Genomic DNA, 17734 nt, shown 5'->3' with positions numbered 1-17734 from the left:
TTCCTCTCAGATGTATGGTTATTGTCCACCTGGACAGGCCCCAAAGTGACAGCCAGAAATCTGCCTCCACCACCCCTTCTGCTGTTCCTGCCATCATATTTAATTGTGTTTGCTCAACTCGAAGCCAAACTCATATGCAGTATATTCAGATGGTTAAAATAGCACAGCACTGCACTGTATTCACAGATTATTTTCAACACCACAGTTCTTGGGAATTAGTTTGGAATAAATAAGGTAAAGAGAAAAGAAGCAACATAAATTTGTTCCAGTGACAAAGAAAACAATATCAAAATGTCAATCTGGAGCTTCGCCATGAATGAGGGAAGGGAGAGCTCCTTTTGGTCCACTCTCCTGCAAATGCAATCACCATCTCATTCTCTAGTCTGGATTTATTTTAAAATGGGTGAGAACAAAAGCAAAAAACTAATAGTAAGAAACTGTGAAAAGTACCTTTATTATTTCAAAAGATCAATGTACAATCACTGTACTTATTCTTAGATAGCATCAAAAGTAAAGGTGTAGAACTGATATATATGTTGATTTTCTGAAACTCTAGGGAGTCATTATTTTTCACAATAGCAAACTTTCTAAATTGAAACACATATATCATTAGCATATATTCAGGATCTGTTTTCTGAGGTCTTGGCTGCTATACACTTCTTCAAATCCCTCAAAATAATCACTCATAATTAATTTACAAAGGCTTGGTTGGATACTGTTATCAGCTAACTCCACCTTAAAGTTTTCTACTTGCATTTTTTGTATCATTTAACAAACACAAACTCTGTCATCCAAATGTCAAAAGATTTATAAGTCTTGGAGTATAAAACAGACTTTGTTGCTGAAGAGGTTATGACTTGAACTGGATCAATTAACTAAAAATAAAGACCAGCTTTCTGTTATTTTAATCTGAGCCAAATTTACATAACAATAATAACAGTGGGGGGTTTATTTATTCATTTAACTTTTATTTTAGGTTCAGGGATACATGTGCAGGTTTGTCATATAGATAAATTGCGTGTCACAGGAGTTTGGTATACAGATTATTTCATCATGCAGGTAATAAGCATAGCACCTGACAGGTAGCTTTTTGATCTTCCTCCTCCCACTCCCTACCCTCAAGTAAGCCTCAGAGTCTGTTGATCCCTTCTTTGTGTCTGTGTGTTCTTAGTATTTAGTTCCCACTTACATGTGAGAACAAGCAGTATTTGGTTTTCTGTTCCTGTATAAGTTTGCTTAGGATAATGGTCTCCAGCTCCATCCACATCCCTGCAAAAGACATGATCTTATTCTTTTTTATGGCTATGTAGTATTCTGTAGTGTATATATGTCACATTTTCTTTATGCAGTCTACCATTGATGAGCATTTAGGTTGATTCCATGTCTTTAACTATTGTGAATAGTGCTGCAATGAAGATACATGTGCATATGTCTTTATTGTAGAATGATTTCTATTCCTTTGGGTATAAACCCAGTAATGGGATTGCTGAATTGAATGGTAATTCTGTTTTAAGTTCTTTGAGAAAGTGCTACACTGCTTTCCACAAGGGCTGAACTAATTTACATGCCCACCAGCAGTGTATAAGCATTCCCTTTTCTTCATAATCTTGCCAGCATGTTATTTTTTGACTTTTTATTAGTAGCCATTCTGACTGGTGTGAGATGCTATCTCATTGTGGCTTTGATTTGCGTTTCTCTAATATTTAGTGATATTGAGCTTTTTTTCATATGTTTGTTGATCATGTGTATGTCTTCTTTGAAAAGTGTCTGTTTATGTCATTTGCCTACTTTTTAATGGGGTTGTTTGCTTTTTGCTTGTTGATTTGTTTAAGTTCCTTTTAGATGGTGGATATTAGACCTTTGTCAGATGCATAGTTTGCAAGTATTTTCTCCCATTCTGTAGGTTTTCTGTTTACTCTGATGATAGTTTCTTTTGCTGTGCAGAAGCTCTTTTGTTTAATTAGATCCCATTTGTCAATTTTGGTTTTTGTTTCAATTGCTTTTGCATCTTCATCGTGAAATCTTTGCCAAGGCCTATGTCCTGGATAGTATTTCCTAGGTTATTTTCCAGGATTTTTGTAGTTTTAGGTTTTACATTTAAGTCTTTAATTAATCTTGAATTGATTTTTGTATATGGTGTAAGGAAGGAGTTCAGTTTCAATCTTTTGCGTATGGCTTGCCTGTTATCTTAGCACCATTTATTGAATAGTGAATTCTTTACCCATTGCTTGTTTTTGTGAACTTTGAAGATCAGATGGTTGTAGCTCTGTGGCATTATTTCTAGGCTCACTATTCTGTTCCATTGGTCTATGGGTCTGTTTTTGTACCATACCATGCTGTTTTGGTTACAGTAGCCTTGTAATATAACTTGAAGTCAGGTAACATGATACCTCCAGCTTTGTTCTTTTTGCTAGGATTGCCTTTGCTATTCAGGCTCTTTTTTTGTTCCATATGAATTTTAAAATAACTAATTCTGTGAAGAATGTTATTGGTAGTTTGATGGGAATAGCATTGAATCTGTAAATTACTTTGGGCAGTATGGCCATTTTAACAATATTGATTATTCCTATCCATGAGCATGGAATGTTTCCATTTGCTTTTTTTCATCTCTGATTTCTTTGAGCAGTACTTTGTAATTCTTGTTGTAGAGATGTTTCACACCTCCCTGGTTAGCTGTATTCCTAGGTATTTTATTCTTTTTTTTTTTTTTTTTTTTTTTTTTTTTTTGAGAAGGAGTCTTGCTCTCTAACCCAGGCTGCAGTGCAGTGGCGTGATCTCGGCTCACTGCAAGCTCCACCTCCTGGGCTCACGCCATTCTCCTGCCTCAGCCTCCCCAGTAGCTGGGACTACAGGTGCCCACCACCACGCCCGGCTAATTTCTCGTATTTTTAGTAAAGACGGGATTTCACCATGTTAGCCAGGATGGTCTCGATCTCCTGACCTCATGATCCACCCACCTCAGCCTCCCAAAGTGCTGGGATTACAGGCGTGAGCTACCGTGCCTGGCCGATACTTTATTCTTTTTGTGGCGATTACAACAGACATTTTAAACATACAGAGCTTAAATAACCTGACTTTCACCCAAATTTGGAAAATGAAGAGAATGAATATGCATATAGATACTTTTTTACTTCAGATTTTCCAGCAAATATTCTTATAATACCTACATGTCTATTAACCAAACATCACATAAGAATACCTACCCTGTGCTCATCTGTCAGGAGCTGACTTTTTCTCTGCATTCTTATTCCTCATTTTTTATTAATTAATTCAATACACACTACTTAGAGCCTGCTCTGTGCCCAAGGGCTGTTCTAGGTACTGAAGACACCACCAGGATAAGGCAAACAAGGTGCTATTCTTATTGAGTTTACATTCTACCACAGAGGGTAAGATTAAAAGACAATAAATAAACAGAAACAAGTATTTCAGTTAGCAATAACTCAAGAAAACACAGTAGAGTGGAATGCTAGGGTAGCCTGGAGGGTCCCTTTAGATGGGTGAAATAGAAAAGTCTCCTCAGGAGGTAACATTTGTCTCAGATGGACAAGATGGCACCAGCCATGTGAAGAGCTGAGGGAACTGCAAGCACCAAGACGCTGAAGTGGGAAAGTGTTTAGAGTATCCAAATAACTTAAAGAAAGCACTCTATTTAGAGCATCATGAATCGGAAGGAGATGTTTTGAGATGAGGCCAGATAGTGAGTGAAGAACACATTTTTGCCAAGGACTCAGGCAGCTGCTTCAAGATTTGTTCTGCCTTTGCAGTCAGCACAGAACCAGCCTGTGGAACAAAGGCCAGTATTGACTCAGATACAGACATTGTTGTGGCCCCACAGATCTCCTCTTTCATGTGTCTGAGCGGTCCCTCAAGTCTTTATCTCCTGGGTCTTTATTACCTGAGTGGTTCACTTGGCTTTTTGACCTTCCTTCTTGCTCATTTTCTGTTTGTCTTCCAGACCTGTGGGCCTGTTGCCTGGTTTCTGATCTGATACTTTTTCTGATCCTCACTAGTGGTTTAGGCCTGGAGTCCACATAACCTGGATGTTCTGAGTGTTCGATCTTACAGCAACTTCCTACTAATCCTTAATGGACTTTACAGTTTCCTTACCTGACTAGACACCAAAACTGCTGCTATGTTACTACTTTTTTGAATATGTACGGTGGTGCCTCTGTGTCTGTGGGTTCTGCATCCATGAATTCAGTCAACCTCAGATAGAAAATATTTGGGAAAAAAAGTTCCACTGAGTTCCAAAAAGCAAAACTTGCATTTGTTGCATGCCGAGTATTACATTGAATCCACACAAATGCAGTGATGTGTGAGAATTGCATTAGGTATTGAAAGTAATCTAGAGATGATTTAAAGTACATGGGTGGATATGCATAGGTTATATGCAAATATGACACCATTTTATATCAGGGACTTGGCATCTGTGGGATTTAGTATCTGAGGGGGTCTTGGGATCAGTCCCTAATAGATACTGAGGGATGACTGTATTGTGTTATCAGCTTTCAAAAACACTTCCAAATACTTTAGCACTCTTGACCGTGTCAACAATCTCCATGAAGTAGCTTTACAATTATTATTATTTTATTTTAAAGATAAGGAAATCTAAAGTCAAAGTAAGTGCCTGAGAACACAGGAATCCTGCTTTCCAGTCTCCATCATATTTAGGGGGTGAGGGAGGTCTAGTGTACTCTAGGCATGTGGGGAGACCAATTCCACAGATGGCCTGCTTATTATATGAACGTTGAAGACAAGGCACAAATGAATTTAAGGTGAATAGAAAGGATTCTTTTCCCTTATCTTCAATTTTTTTCATACTTGTATATTTCAGTTCACTTTTCTTTGTAATATTATGTCCTCAGACAACATTCACAGCCCCATACATACACTAGAACGTAGTATAGAGATAGACTAATACAAATATATTACCAATAAAAGGAGCAAAAAGAGAACAAGTGACTCATTTAATTGGTGAATTTGGAAGGAAAAAACTGAGCATATTCAGCTGAACTGCTCTGAATTCTTTCCTTTGGCTACACCTAACCCCAAACACCATAGTTGGTAGATGTTGGATAGCATATATAACTTTCATTTTAAAAGCTCAGAGTTCTATGGTCTAATTTTCAAGCATGTATCTTTCAGATAACCATGTTGTCAACAATTAAATGTACTATTAAAAAAATCGGCATTTTCAGATAAGTTCCAACAAGAGAGACAAGAGGGTGTCATCGAGAAACTAACAATTTCCTTACCGGTTCAATATTAAACAAAACTCATAAATAACCTTCTTAAAATAAATTGGTGAGTGATAGAAAAGCCTGTAAACCCTCAGGTGTCTTTAATCCTTCTAAGGTGGATCAATTAGGTTCATCATAGCTCGTGTGCGGTAGCTTTGCAGTAGAATGATTTTCATACCATTCTTTAAAAACCTAAGGTTCTTATTAAGATGAGATTCTAGCTGTTTCTATTAAAAATTCATGACCCTTTTCCAAGAGAACTGTTTTGACCTGTTATTTCTGGCTAAATTTGTATGAGTTCTTTTCTCCCACCCACTCCTGCACAGATCTCAAGAAAATACACTTTAATAGCTAGTGATCCAAAGTCCTTAAACAAAAACAAAAATATGCAATTCTGTGTAAAACACAAATTCACTTAGAGGTGAATATTATAAAAAGCAAATGTAGTAAGTTTTGAAGGATGTTTGTCCCTAGAGGACCATTTAGTGGATTGGAAGCAGGAATTCATGACTGAAAATAAATTTAGTAAAATATAACACAGTTAATCTATATAAACTCAAAACTTTCCAAATAGGAAAATAATTACTTACCTTTCCTAGTTTGTTTCCAGACAGACATTTAATATTGTATAAACATCATGTCACTACAGATTCAACAGAGGACCTGGCCTCTCCTCAACCAACCCCTCCTCTCACCTCTCCAAATATCTTTGGGACAGTATAGGTGCACACCTGGTGACTTGTGTATGAATAGGGTACCTCTGGACTGCTGCCAGCCAGGTGGTAAGCTTGCTGGGGAAAGGCTCTGGCCTTGATCAGTAAGCTTCTGGGTTGTTGAACTTTGTCTATGATGGGTGGGTGAGCTTAATTCAGGGGTGAAATATTATAAATACCACTGTGACCTCACATCTAAGCTATAGCTTTTATTGGCAATAAAGCTGCCTCTATAACTTCCTTCTGAGAAATAATGCAACCTGTCTCTTAGGATATTTTCTTATATTCATCCAGATTTCTCAAGAATGATTTGACAATTCTACTATGTTATTATCATTATTTTCTTTCAAAAAAAAGATACTCAATATTTTTGCAAAAAGATATGGAAATACATTCTATGTCACAAAGATCATATAGACGATAAGCCTCAAACTTAGCTATAAACACACAGACAACTCAAACAATAAAAGGAATATCATAAAATATATCTTATTTGAAAATGTATTATACTTGATTAAAAATCCAAATTTTTAAAGTTTACACCTTATAGTTTTTACTGAAACTTTAAGTAACTTTTAAAAACCATGTTAATTGATCCAAAGCAAAATGTTCATACTTTTGTGCAAAATAAATTACATGTTGTTTCCTAGGCTGAAATCATATTATCATTTCATTGGATTATACTGCACTGTGTGTGTGTGTGTGTGTGTGTGTGTGTGTATCTTTGTGTAAAATAATATGCTACTGTGGCTATATTAAGACAGTAGCAACATAACTGGCTGAAAAGTGAAAAATTCAATCATGACAGTTTTACTTACATGTTTTCCTGATTAGACTAGTTGATTTGGCTTGGCATTTTATACGCATTCATTAAGTTGTTGTAAACAAAGGTGTAGTATTATAATAACGTTCAAGTCAATAACTTTTGGTCTTTACAATAGTGAACTATTAAATATACAAAGTCAAAAATATTTAAAATTCAGTCTAAAATCCACTAATCTCATCTCTGAAACAAATGTTACTGCCTTTTACAAATTTTTACTATAGAGAATGGTATTTAGAGAGTATACTCCTATAAATAGCCATATTTTTAAAAGATGGGAGGCTGGAGAGGAAGAAAACAAAATAGATTCCCCTGCTGATAAAATGTTTTCACCTTTCCCAAAAGTATGCTAGTAAAATCTGTGTATGTGTATACACACACACATACACACACACAACCTTGTCCCTCAACCAGACCCCCAAGGTCCCCAATTTTATTACCTGTTTTTGAGCAGCACACTGAAGGTCATCTTATCCAGTCTCAGATAATTTGGCAGCAACTTTGCCCAATTCCAGTTCCATTTTGTGATGGCTGACTGTTGATAAATGAGAAGACACTATTGTTAGTTATTAATCAGAGTTAATATGATCAGTAAATTAAAGCTCCAGCTGTGATAGACTAACTAAGAAGGAGGGGGGTCCAGAACAAGGACTTAGACAGATAACATCAATCATGTCCACAGAAGAAGGTTTTTATTCCAATAAGATGGCAATTAATTTATAAATCCATTTGGGGATGTAGTCATTATTTATAAAAATATAAATCAATTTATTGAGTCGTTATTCTTCCAAGTGTTAATGGCATTTGCCCAGCAAGTTTCTCTGAGAAGGAGACTGTTTGAAAAGCAAAGCAAAATAATTGGCAACTTTTTCATACATCATATCAATTTATAGTTTGATTTTCTTTTCAGCAACCAAAAGTTTGATTAAAAAACAAACTTGGAAGTGCTAAGAATCAAATTATAAGATACAGCTTAATTAGAGTGTGATATTAATGTTACCTTTTTGGTTAAGAAAATGCTTTAAAGGGAAGATTATGAGGATCTGTAAGTGTAAATTATATAAGTGATTCCCTTTTCTCATTAATAGAAATTTCACAACAGACTATGGAGAAAAATTACTGTGAAAAATAATCTCATAATTCAGAACTCAATAAAATATGCCATTTATTTAAATGAAGTAAGGAAAATTTAATAGCTATAGTAATTATTTATGGTTTGGAGCAATCTAATGCACAACACAGAAAAGCAGCCAATAAACTCAAACTTAGTACATTTAAAGTATTATAAATGCTTATGCTCCTTAAAATGAAATAGTTTTGAAAACAAGAGTCCAGACTGACGTTTAAAATCCAACAAGAGCTATCCCCTGTCACCTGCTGATTAATCGAGCACTACAATCCTGTCATAGAGCAGGAGAATTCCACCCTGGGTTGTCAGCATTTGAAGGTCTTACTCCACTACAGTATTGATGAGTGTAGACTAGAGCTGTAACAGGCATGGTAAAAATATTATCTGCATGCTGAATTAGGCCATTGTTTTAATTCTTATTTTCATCAGAGTTCTAGGTCAAGCAATCCTTCTCTTCTGCCCTGTTAGTTCAAATTGTCAAGAGGTTTCTGGGAAAAGCCACCAGAAGAATGAACAAAGCAAAAGCAACTTTATATTTCAAATACTTTGGCAGAAAGACGATCTTTTCAGTGTAACTACTGAAACATGCAGCTTAGACAATGGCATAATCTGACATTAAAAAATGTGTGGTGTTTATCACATTGACTTTATTCCAAATAGACCAGCTTTAAGATCATTAACAAATTCATTTTAAATTTGGGAATGTGTCTATGGTTATAAAAAGCAAACTTACCCCATACCACTTAAAGTAGGAGCTCAGTGCTCTATTTATAATTAATTTTAACTATTTTCTAATTTGCCTGATAAATTCATAAAGGTTGCAAGGTATTTTGTGAGTGTGTGTATTGGGGGATGGAGGTGACAAGGGAGGAAAGGAATGTTACAAAATGCCTGGTTCTTCAGCCTTCTGTAGAAACAGCCTAACAGATGTTCCCTCTGCCCATGGTAAACTGACCAGCCAGAAGTTAAGTTTTACAGACCAAATATATGAATCAGTTTGACAAATAGAAAAAAGGTAAAATAACTCTTAAAAGTCAATTTGTACAGACCATGTAAATAAGAACAAGGCCTTTTGCTTCCTAGCAAAATAAGCTTATGAGTAAATACTCAAACACAAAGCAGTTTTTTCTTACTTGGGTAAAGAAACCACACATTTAAATTAAATTTACCATTTAATTTCCACATACCTGATCTAGCATGTTTTCACTAAACGCCTTATACACATGGAAAGGGTTAAAGGCAGAAGGCCGATCTTCTATACTCCTCAAGGTCGTCTTTAAAGGTCGGATGGGTAATGGCTTTTCCTCTGAACTATTCATAGAAAACAGCTGTTCTTTTAAATATTCCTTCAAAGAAAAGAAATTACAAGTTGTGACGGTGAGAAGCAGACATTCTCTGTAAAAATAAACTGATCAATATCCAAATTTATCCTTTCAGCACATTTGCTAGATTACAGTGTATTACTTGCCTCAGGGAAGAATATATTTTCAGAAGATACATAGTAGAGTACCAATCAGCACTGCAATAAACCCATCAAAAACAGGTTTACCTAATATTTAGTATAGATTAGGAAACCATTTACCAAACTCTTACATAATGAATATATGTTTGATATATCAGGACCTTTTTAACAGGCATTGTCTTGTCACTGGTTCACATATTAACATGTCTGGTTACCAAAACTTAACTCATCTGCATGATTATTCACAGTATAAGATTGCTCATCCATTCATTAAGTGTAGTTGTTAACTACTCCTGGCTCAGCAGAGCACTGAGTACTCTGATATTTTACTGCAAGCAGTCTCATTCAATGCAGAATTAATTATAATGCAAGCTCCTAAACTCTATTTCCATCCCATGGAGTGAAAAACATCAAGGCTCAAGAGAAGCTCAAAATATGTCATTATAATCCCCCAACTGCCAGTGCAGGCCTGGGCAAAAAACAAAGCCAATCTACAACATTATACCTCATTTTCCACCCATAAATAAGGTGAACAATCCTTATGTATTTTATGGAACTTTTTCTGGAAGACGACAAATTAAAATGACTAAAAGTCCCCATCAACTAATAAATGCTTACTATTAATAAATAAGTCATCTAATAGATTTTAAAAAATATAAATGTTCTTGTGATGTTTCATGTGTCACAATGTAATTTTTTTCTTTGAGGTTAGGGTTAGGATGAAGTTCAGAATGTTAGAGCCAAAAAGGTATTCAGACATCATTTAGAAAACCTGTGCTACTCAAAGTCTGGGGCACTGGATCAGCTGAGTTAAGCCTCACCTGGGAGCTTGTTAGAAAAGCAGAATCTTCAACCCTATTGAATCAGAACCTGCCTGTTAATGAGCATTCCCAGCTGGGTGCAGTGGTTCACACCTGTAATCCCAGCACTTTGGGAGACCGAGGTGGGCAGATCACTTGAGGTTGGGAGTTCCAGACCAGCCTGGCCAACATGGTGAAACCCCATCTCTACTAAAAATACAAAAAATTAGCTGAGTGTGGTGGTGGGCACCTGTAATCCCAGCTACTTGGGAGGCTGAGGCAGGAGAATCACTTGAACCCGAGAGGTGGAGGTTACAGTAAGCTGAGATCGCACCACTGCACTCCAGCCTGGGCGACAGAGAGACTCCGTCTCAAAAATAAAAAAAAAAAAAAGGAACTCCCAGGAGATCCATAGGCACAGGGAAACTCTAGCCCAATGCCACACTAAATGGTTGGTGCTGAAAGGTCAGAGGACAATCCTGAGATCACACAGGTGTGAGAGGTAAAGCTGTGGGGAGGAGCCACATTTCTGGTCTCAGTTCACTGTGCTTTTTTCTGTGCCTGTATAACTTTAGGAATGCCCACTGTGTTCATCATGAGAGGCAAATTTTATATTATAAAACCCTAAAAATTGAAAGAAACCACTGCTAAAGTTAACAATCATCGTTTTTGAACTTACTTGTTATAGAGCAGCAGTCCGCAATCTTTTTGGCACCAGGGACCAGTTTCGTGGAAGACAATTTTTCCATGGACATGGACCGTGGGGAGGGGGAGTATGGTTTTAGGATGAAACTGTTCCACCTCAGATCATCAGGCATTAGATTCTCATAAGGAACACACAACATAAATCCCTCAAATGTGCAGTTCACAATAGGATTCATGCTCCTGTGAGAATCTAATGCTGCTGCTGATATGACGATAGGTGGAGCTCAGGTGGTAATGCACACTATCCCGCCACTCACCTCCTGCTGTACAGCCCAGTTCCTAACAGGCCACCAACTGGTAGAGGTCTGTGGCCCGGGGGTTGGGGACCCCTGTTGTAGAACATATCTTTTTAGAAAGATTAATTCTTTAGTGTCTGATGGAGGGTCACACATGGACTCTTACTAAACATTGTTAATGATAAAGCCATCAGAAAATAGTTTTATGCCTAGATTTAGATTATTGAACAGAAACAAAACTTTTCTCCATTATGATTTATGCAAATAAAATTTTTAAAAGGAATACTTTCATTTTTATTGACAAAAAAGCTTTGTTTTGGCTAATAACAATCTGTCTTAACTGATTTTGCCTTACGTAACTACATTTTGACTGTTTCCACTATTCAAAAAAGAGAAACTGTTCTGTTGCAAATTGTGAAGAAAATGGAATGTTCTCCTTTGTTGATCTTTCTAGGTACTGCACTGACAGTCATCACTAACCCTTCTTAACCTCAGATTCTTTAACTTTGACATTGCTTTAATCAGATTTACCACTAATTGGGCCATATCTTTAGAAGATTTCCATTCTTTCTTGAACACCTTCCCTGTGCATTACGTCAAAGCTTATTCCTCTATTCATCATTTCTCCATTTCTCTTCACTGAAGAGCTCTGTCAGTCTGATGACCTCAACTACCACACTCATATACAGACCAAATCTACATGCATGTCTGCTCTCATTTGTGCCCACGTGTATGGTAGATGCACCTGACGGTGATTACTTGATCATACCCTGAGAATGACCCTGTATGGCAGATGCACTCGAATGTGTTTTCAGAGTTCCAAGCTAAGGAATCTGGGAGTGGCCAACCCGAGATCCATTCCTTATCTATGAGGAACCTCTAAGCCCCTGGCCTATCCCACAGTACTGGAGCCATACAGGGGATTGAGGCCCTTTGTTTTGGGTTAAATGAAGGTCGTCAGGTGGAGGTTGCTAGGTAGAGGGTGTTAAATGAAAATGCTGTATAAACTGCATGCCTCTTGCAAGTGGTTGTGGTTTTCCTGCCCAGCCCACTACCATTGGACCCTCTTCCCTGTAATGTAAGCTCCCAGTAAAACCCCATGTCTTGTGGGCCAGCTCTGGGTCTCTTCAGCCTCTTGAACCTGGTGCCAACCCCATGGGAGTTGATAGGGGTGTGGCACAACATCATGGTCAGGGCCTTAACTATCATGAGACATTTTTGTTTGGACATCTTATCTTTATCTCAAAGACAAAGCATCTTTAACCTCGTTTTCCCTGATGACTTCTTTGTCTCTATGAATGGCACACCCATTCTTCCCCTCAGCTAGGCCTGTACCCATAAATGCTTCACTATTTACATTACATTCTTGAGAAACATTTAGCAGCACATCTGAAGGTGCTAAAGACTCATAACAGTACTCATGAAATGAACAAACATCACAATGCAATGTCACTTACAGCATAGCAACACCTCACAGTGGAAAAGCAGTCATAAGTACTATGCTAGTCAGCTAGTCATGCTTGTGTTGTTTGGGCTTATTGCCTGTGTTTTTGTAATAGTTACAAGGCAAAGGTACCTTTCTTTGCCTCTAGCCTCACCTAACATTATGCCTCTTACCTTGCAGTGCCATGCCTCATTCAGCCCAGTAAACCACCAAATACTTAGCTCTATATCCCATCTGATAGACATTACTATAACAGTAAATATACTCAGTTGTAACAAGATAAATCATAACACTGAGCAAAATGTGGTGGTATCCCAGTGTAATCTCATGGTATCCTGTTCAGAATCACTATGTCAGAGTTATATGAGCTCTATGAGGGAAGTACAGCCTTTGGCTTTCCAGAGTATAACCAGATAACTGATGGCCAATAAATAGCCAATTCAATTTTGGATGATATTGCTTATTGGTGATTATTGAGCTTTTTAATATTATGCACCTTTTAAAAATAGGACCATTCTATCAGTTTGGCAATTCAGACCAGCTTTACCATCCTCAGAGCTATTGTAACACTGCTTAACTAAGGATATGGGGGTAACCACACTGCAACATCTGTTCCTCAGTAGTCGCCACAATTACTTTGGCCGATCCGAATGGCCAAGTGCACATACCAATGAGGAGCATCACTTTGCAATAGAGGTCTTTCAGTTTGCCAAGGTGAGGGGTTGCTGAGTTTCCCAGATAGAAACCCTAAGCAAGCTATGAGGATCACTGACAAGAGTGAATAGGTTGTGTTACTTTGTAACAATTACAAACTGAGCTCTGGTGCCTTAAGGACAGGGTCATGTCTCATAGCTACAAATTTCTTACATCCTTCTCAGGCTATCATGGAATACATTGTTATGTCACCTGTTTATCGACTGTTTGATCTATGAAATCCAGGAAACAAGATTTACTTGAAGTAACTTTCACATAGCTAATGGTGGGCAAAACATTTATATAATCAAGTTGTAAAATGCTGTTGTCAAATTTAATTTATTCCTTGAAAATGTATGGTTATAAGGCCTACATTATTGAGATAAAACTAAAACACTATATATTCACATTATACAATTTTTACTATTCCAAAAATTACATTCATGTATTTGCAAATGTAAACACAATTAGATGCCACAATCTAATTCAGACACATATGATCAAATTCAAAACCTGATTAAGTTAGAGAACTTTGTTTCAAGTAAATAGCTGAGATAACGTGCTATTTACATTTTCAATAAAACAGCCCAAAACACGCAAGGTCAGAGGCAATGGGATAGAAAGGCATAACATTGGTTCAACCAGTGTCTGTGTATTAATGAATTTTCCTAGGTTAATCTGGTTGCTACCGAATATGGTTCAATACTCTTCTTTAAGTTTTTTCATTAAATAAGAAATCTCCAACCTCACCAACACAAGCATGATATCTGCAGGAAAAGAGCTAAGTCTCTTCTGAAAATTCACTGTACAAATACCAGATTTTAACATCAGCTTAACAGTCACAAACACACAATTCCCAAACTACACCTCTAGTCTCTACAATTCAGAACTGAACTGAGTTTATGAGCCATGTTATTGTTTAAACCATATAAATAAAATCTACATTGTTTCGGTGAAGCTTTTTCTGTACAAATGCAGAACAGCCGGGGCTGAATAGATTCTATTAATAATGCAATATTGAGTTTGGTATTGACTTTAAGAAGTATTATCACCTCCTTGACTAACCCTTAGCTGCCAGCAGACGCTGCCTCAGGCCAGTACACACCTAATTGCTCGGTAAAAAGGCCGTTTCCCTACCTCATTGAGCTGCATGATGTGATAAATTTGCCTCAGGTACTCGCTGCCACCTGGTTTGTGGCAGAGATCCAGGACCATCGTGTTTATTTTCTGCTCAGTCAGTTCAAGAGCAATATCTCCTTCTTGTAAGGCTGTGCTTTTCTCTATTGTCATAAATGCACTAAATACAAAGAAAGCATATACATATCAGTAGTGAAGAATTGTAAAGATGGAGAGTAATCATGGAGATGGAGTGTGGAGAGTTGATGTAAATCTCAGATTCAAAGCATCCATAAAGACTACGCTGAAATAGGTAAGCCTTCCCAAACCGCTGCCACTCACATAAACAGCACCTTAGAATTAAGCACCTGAAAGCATTTTCAAAAATTGAATCGTTTCTTCTAAAACATGTCTTTACTGCGTTTATACTCCTATCTATAAAACATTTTCCCATTACTGCAATTGTTGAAATTGCTATAATCATGAGATGAAAACAAAACATTTCTTTTTATGAACATGTAAGAAATAATTTGTATTTTCTCTTTGTGGATAAAAAGTATCTTTGATGCCTGAAATAGCTTTGGTATTTTGTCTTTTGTAGCTTCCTCTTTACACCTGTTGTAGAACACATTGAAGGCTAATTGAAGTGTCAAAAGTGGGAGCCTATTATGCTAAATATAGGCTGGGTGCTTCATGGCGGTATGCTTACCACTGGGTATTTTAAATTGGCCTTTGACACTTGTTGCCTTTTAAAAATATGTGCCCCACTCCTGTTTCTTTCTGTAACAGATACTTAGCACAAGTCACTATCTTGACTATTCTTCCAGAAAAAAAGTCTACTAACACCACACCAGGAATGTGCAAGATATAGTTCTAAAACATTTCTTTTAGAAGGATCTATATACATATTGTTGATTTTGAGCATTATTTACATGGTAATAATGGGTGACAAAAAGAATTTAAACATTTCAAACTATACCAGTGCAAAAAATTATGATACTCAATGTACACATATATTCCACACTAATTTTCTTGTTGTAATTGTTATTGGGATCATGCTACACTTTGCAATGTAAGTATTCTTAAAACTCATGGTTTTCCACTGTTTCCAAGACTAAATAAAATTTTCTGTGGTGTAATCAGCTGTATACTGCAGTTCATTACTGAGATTTTGCCATGACTATAAAATTAGTTCTGCTAAGAGTCAATGCCGCTGACCTGAAGACTGAACCAAATGACACCCAGCTGCTGGACATTAACTTTGATATTGCTTCCACATGTATCTTCAAAACGTCCTTCTCAGAAAAGAGGAACTTTAAGATCATATAGCCTTGCTAAAAAATAAAGAAAATCCTACTTTGACTTAGAGATATTCATTAGCTAGAGTAAATTGCTTGTTTTTTTTAAAGACCTTTTTACAATAAAATAAGTTTGCAGGTATCTTTTTGAAGGTGCATACAAGTTGCAAAAAAAAAAAAAAAATTCTTGTCAGGTTTTGTAGAGGCTGACATTGAAAAAGTTGAGGCCCTCTGACAAAGGAGTATCTCAGTGTCAGCTCCTGAATTGTATCCTTTCCTGTCCATCACTGTGCAGGTGAAGCAAATGATTGGATTCAGTCAATGCTATGATTAATGAGTTCCTCTCCGGATTTGGGACTGCCTATCAATCATGTCATTAGGGAGAATGTGCCCTGAAAGAGGCAGACCTTAGCCAAGGAATAACTGCATTAATCTTAATCTGTATATGCACCCAGCCAGCCAAGTCAGGGTCACCATGATGAAAAACAATAATCTTCAACTCGACAAATTACTTTGCAAAGACAGATACTTCTTTACTTTTTGTGCTGTGTGTTCTCCAGAATCTAAGTTGACTGTTTACAGCTTGAGTGTTACTACAAAGTGAAGGTTATTTTAATGAATAGTAATGCTTTCAGGCAGTATGCAAGACAGGCAACACTTACAGCTGCCACCTTTTCCACTGCAGTTATTTTCACCATTTCCATAAAATCAAAGTTAAATCTGGATGCAAGTGAAAGGAATCTAGCTAAATGGTATCATGTAGTTTCAGATAATCTTCATAAGTAATTAAGATTTAATTGATCTTAACAGAAGAACCATTTTAGTTTAAATGCTTACATACTCATATATTTTTTTAAATTATGGTAGAACCAAGGCAACCCTCTACCTAATACAGGCATCATGTTTTGAAATACATTTTTCCTCACAGTGTATATCTATGAGTAAAATGACCACTGATTAGTGAGAAGTACTTAGAGTGGAAGTGCACTTGTATAACAGATAATCAATTTGAAATCAAAGTCAAGAAGAAACACTCTTTTTTTTTTTTTTTTTTTTGAGACAGAGTTTCACTCTTGTTGCCCAGGCTGGAGTGCAATGGCGCAATCTCGGCTCACGGCAACCTCCGCCTCCCAGGTTCAAGCGATTCTCCTGTCTCAGCCTGCCTCAGCCGGGATTACAGGTGCCTACCACCACATCCAGCTAATTTTTTTTTTTGTATTTTTTGTAGAGACGGGATTTCATCATATCAGTCAGGCTGGTCTTGAACTCCTGACCTCAGGTGATCCACCTGCCTTAGCCTCCCAAAATGTGGGGATTACAGGTGTGAGCCACTGTGCCCAGCCAAGAAACACTTATAGTGCCCAAACTCTGTAAGAGATTGTTATCTAAAGTGAGTTAAGTCAAATTTAACTCTTTTTCAAATAAATGCCATAAATAACTTTAAAAAACTATGCCAAAAATAAGTTTAAAACTGCACTTTGTATATTGATATCATTTCAGAAATTGAGAAAGATGTAGCATTGTGCTAATTATATAATGACTCAGAAACTTTGAGGGCTGTACTGCATTTTTTAAGTCAGCAATTCTTCATTTTTTATGCATGTTGTATGTGAGATAAATACTCTTTTGGCTCATTGTTAATCAGCCAAATATTAGCTAGACAACTCCCCCTATAGGAGATACCAGATGTGTTGGGGCTGTTTATAAAACTTAAATTGAAATCAGATTTTAAGGAAAAAATTTAGCTTATAGATTCTTGTATGTACCCCTAGGTATATTACCTAGACATTGCTTTAAATTGACCTTATTTGATATAGGGGCTACTAAATGAGCAGTATCATAAATTTAACTTTGTCACTATAATCAGATATACTATTTTTACTCTTGTTTTTCTGCTCCCCTTTATAACCACTGCCATGGATAATGACATCAGGCCTTAATTTTTTAGTCATTGGATTAAAGCCTGTAAATTAGTATTGAATGCAAATAGAAAGATTAAGACGGTCACTGCCAATGTTACTAAGCATTTGCCTGAATGCTATTGTTATTGCCACCCATGGGACACTCCAGAA

The 17734-nt window shown here is 36.8% G+C and overlaps 1 protein-coding gene across 1 annotated transcript in view; it reads right to left on the bottom strand.

Moving 5' to 3' along the window:
* KIAA0825 (KIAA0825 ortholog) overlaps positions 1 to 17734 on the bottom strand; it is a 462297-nt gene that overhangs the window by 226892 nt on the left and 217671 nt on the right. Inside the window, exons 19-21 of the mRNA XM_063604394.1 lie at positions 14386 to 14545; positions 9096 to 9254; positions 7220 to 7314 (exon numbers count right to left, since the gene is read on the bottom strand). Coding sequence (XP_063460464.1) covers positions 7220 to 7314; positions 9096 to 9254; positions 14386 to 14545 — 414 coding nt within the window. The remainder of the gene's footprint in view (positions 1 to 7219; positions 7315 to 9095; positions 9255 to 14385; positions 14546 to 17734) is intronic.

The sequence above is a fragment of the Pan paniscus genome, chromosome 4, assembly GCF_029289425.2.
Source record: "Pan paniscus chromosome 4, NHGRI_mPanPan1-v2.0_pri, whole genome shotgun sequence".
Lineage (NCBI taxonomy): Eukaryota > Metazoa > Chordata > Mammalia > Primates > Hominidae > Pan > Pan paniscus.
Note: the sequence above shows the minus strand (reverse complement) of the source record. Positions and strands in the feature narration are given on the sequence as shown.